This window comes from Parasteatoda tepidariorum, chromosome 2 (genome assembly GCF_043381705.1).
Source record: "Parasteatoda tepidariorum isolate YZ-2023 chromosome 2, CAS_Ptep_4.0, whole genome shotgun sequence".
Classification (NCBI taxonomy): domain Eukaryota; kingdom Metazoa; phylum Arthropoda; class Arachnida; order Araneae; family Theridiidae; genus Parasteatoda; species Parasteatoda tepidariorum.
This window is the reverse complement of record NC_092205.1, coordinates 79,537,832-79,539,611: the sequence shown is the minus strand read 5'-3', so window position 1 is coordinate 79,539,611 and position 1,780 is coordinate 79,537,832. Positions and strand designations below refer to the sequence as shown.

At 27.5% G+C, this 1,780-nt stretch overlaps 1 protein-coding gene across 1 annotated transcript in view; it reads left to right on the top strand.

Annotated features, from left to right (window-relative positions):
• LOC107439850 (probable ubiquitin carboxyl-terminal hydrolase MINDY-4) overlaps window positions 1–907 on the top strand; it is a 29,995-nt gene extending 29,088 nt beyond the window's left edge. The window contains exon 13 of the mRNA XM_016052583.4: window positions 723–907. Within this exon, the coding sequence (XP_015908069.4) occupies window positions 723–774 (52 nt within the window). The 3' untranslated portion in view covers window positions 775–907. The remainder of the gene's footprint in view (window positions 1–722) is intronic.
• The last annotated feature ends 873 nt before the right edge of the window (window positions 908–1,780 follow it).

The following is a 1,780-nucleotide window of genomic DNA, read 5'->3' as shown; positions in this document are numbered from 1 at the left end:
ATATATATATAATAAAAACATATACACCTCCCAAAAGTTTGGTCAGGTGGGCGGTTGAAAATACGGACCCTTTAATGCTAATTCCACTTTTTGCTATACCTCGATAACTTTCAAAGTGAATCGAATTTTTTTTCTGCCTACAATGGTAAGATTCGTTTATAATAAGATAACTCCCTATAAAAAATACACTTGTTTAAACTTCTAAACTTAACTGCAAAAAATCAACTTAAATTTCTTATAACTGTTAATTTGTTTTTATTATTTTTTTTTACACATAGTCGAAAAACTTATACATGGTAAGATGTACAAATTTTGATACGATTTTAAAGGCAAAATGCAATATTTAAACGAAATCAATTTATTAGTTTTTGAGTAACTGGATGTAAAAAGACGTAATTTAAAAATTCATTTTCTCTAGAACAACTCAACGGACTTCGTTCAAATTTTGTACCTTCATACGATCAGAGAATGACATTTAATTTCAATTTTCAATAATTCAGTATTTTTAACTGTTATCCTATTCCCGCTACTGAATTTTTTCATCTACCTATTCTAACATGCGAACCTCGGACGCAAAAGATCTAATACACTCTTAAGTTTGAAACCATTTGACAATCTTGTTGAAATTAAAGCTAATGGTGAAATTGATTATTTAGAAAGAGTTGCATTTATTAAGTTCTGCTGACTTCGATTTAATATTCGCATCATTTACTTTTCCCCAGGTGGCCTAAAGCAACAATATTGGAAAAGAAAAAAGAAGATTTGGACTTGTAAATAATTTTTTAGATGAGAAGAAAATTTCTTTTAATATTTTTTTACTTCAGAGTTTACGATCGATTTTGTACATTTTGTCATTAGATTTATATGATATTTATACAAACGATATCGAACAAGAATACATAATCAAAATTGTACACAAATAAATTAACAATCTTTATATTCTGAATAAAAAAATTATTGATGAAAAAGCTAAGCTCAGTTGTATGAAAGAAAGCTGAAATTTAACTTTAACAATACCAAAGAATGACTTCCCTTTTTTTTTGGGGGGGGGATTAGTTTAGGATTAATTTTCTCTATATATGTAGGAGATTTTTTCTTACAATATTTTCTATAATAATATTAAATTGTAAGACAAAGCATTGATTCAAGTTTGAGTCATGACATGAAATTTCATGAAACAATTTTAATTAGCTAACTAATTTCTACGAAAAATATTATTTTCAAGGAAAGTCAAAAAGTTTCTTGCACATCACTTTATAACTTATACAATAAAATCCTCATTTTCATCCCAATAAATAAAAATACACCACAAAAAAAATCAACAGCATTAGAATACAAAAGAAAATAAAAAATGAAACATAACAAAATTAAATTTAATTACTAAAAAACACGCATTTATTAAAAGAGCCGCTTTGAAGCTTACCATTATTATAACATAATACGTGAATGCAATATTAGAAGAAAAAAAATTCAAAAAATATATTTGTCAGCAAGGACTTTTTTGAGTTCCGTCCTTAGTGCCTTGGCACTGACGCCATAATTCCAAGTTTTTTCGATGTGTGTTTGGTAGTGTTTCACAATAGGTTTAAGATTTTTATAATGTCAGGTAGGTCTAACAGTGATAAGTTATGCTGAAATTTATATTAGCCCTAACCATTATTTGATGCAAGTAAAGAAAATTGTTTATATATATATATATATATATATATATAGAGCTTATACACAGTTCCCTGATATTGCTGAGATGACCTAGGCTGTAAATAGCACATGCGCAGCGGCG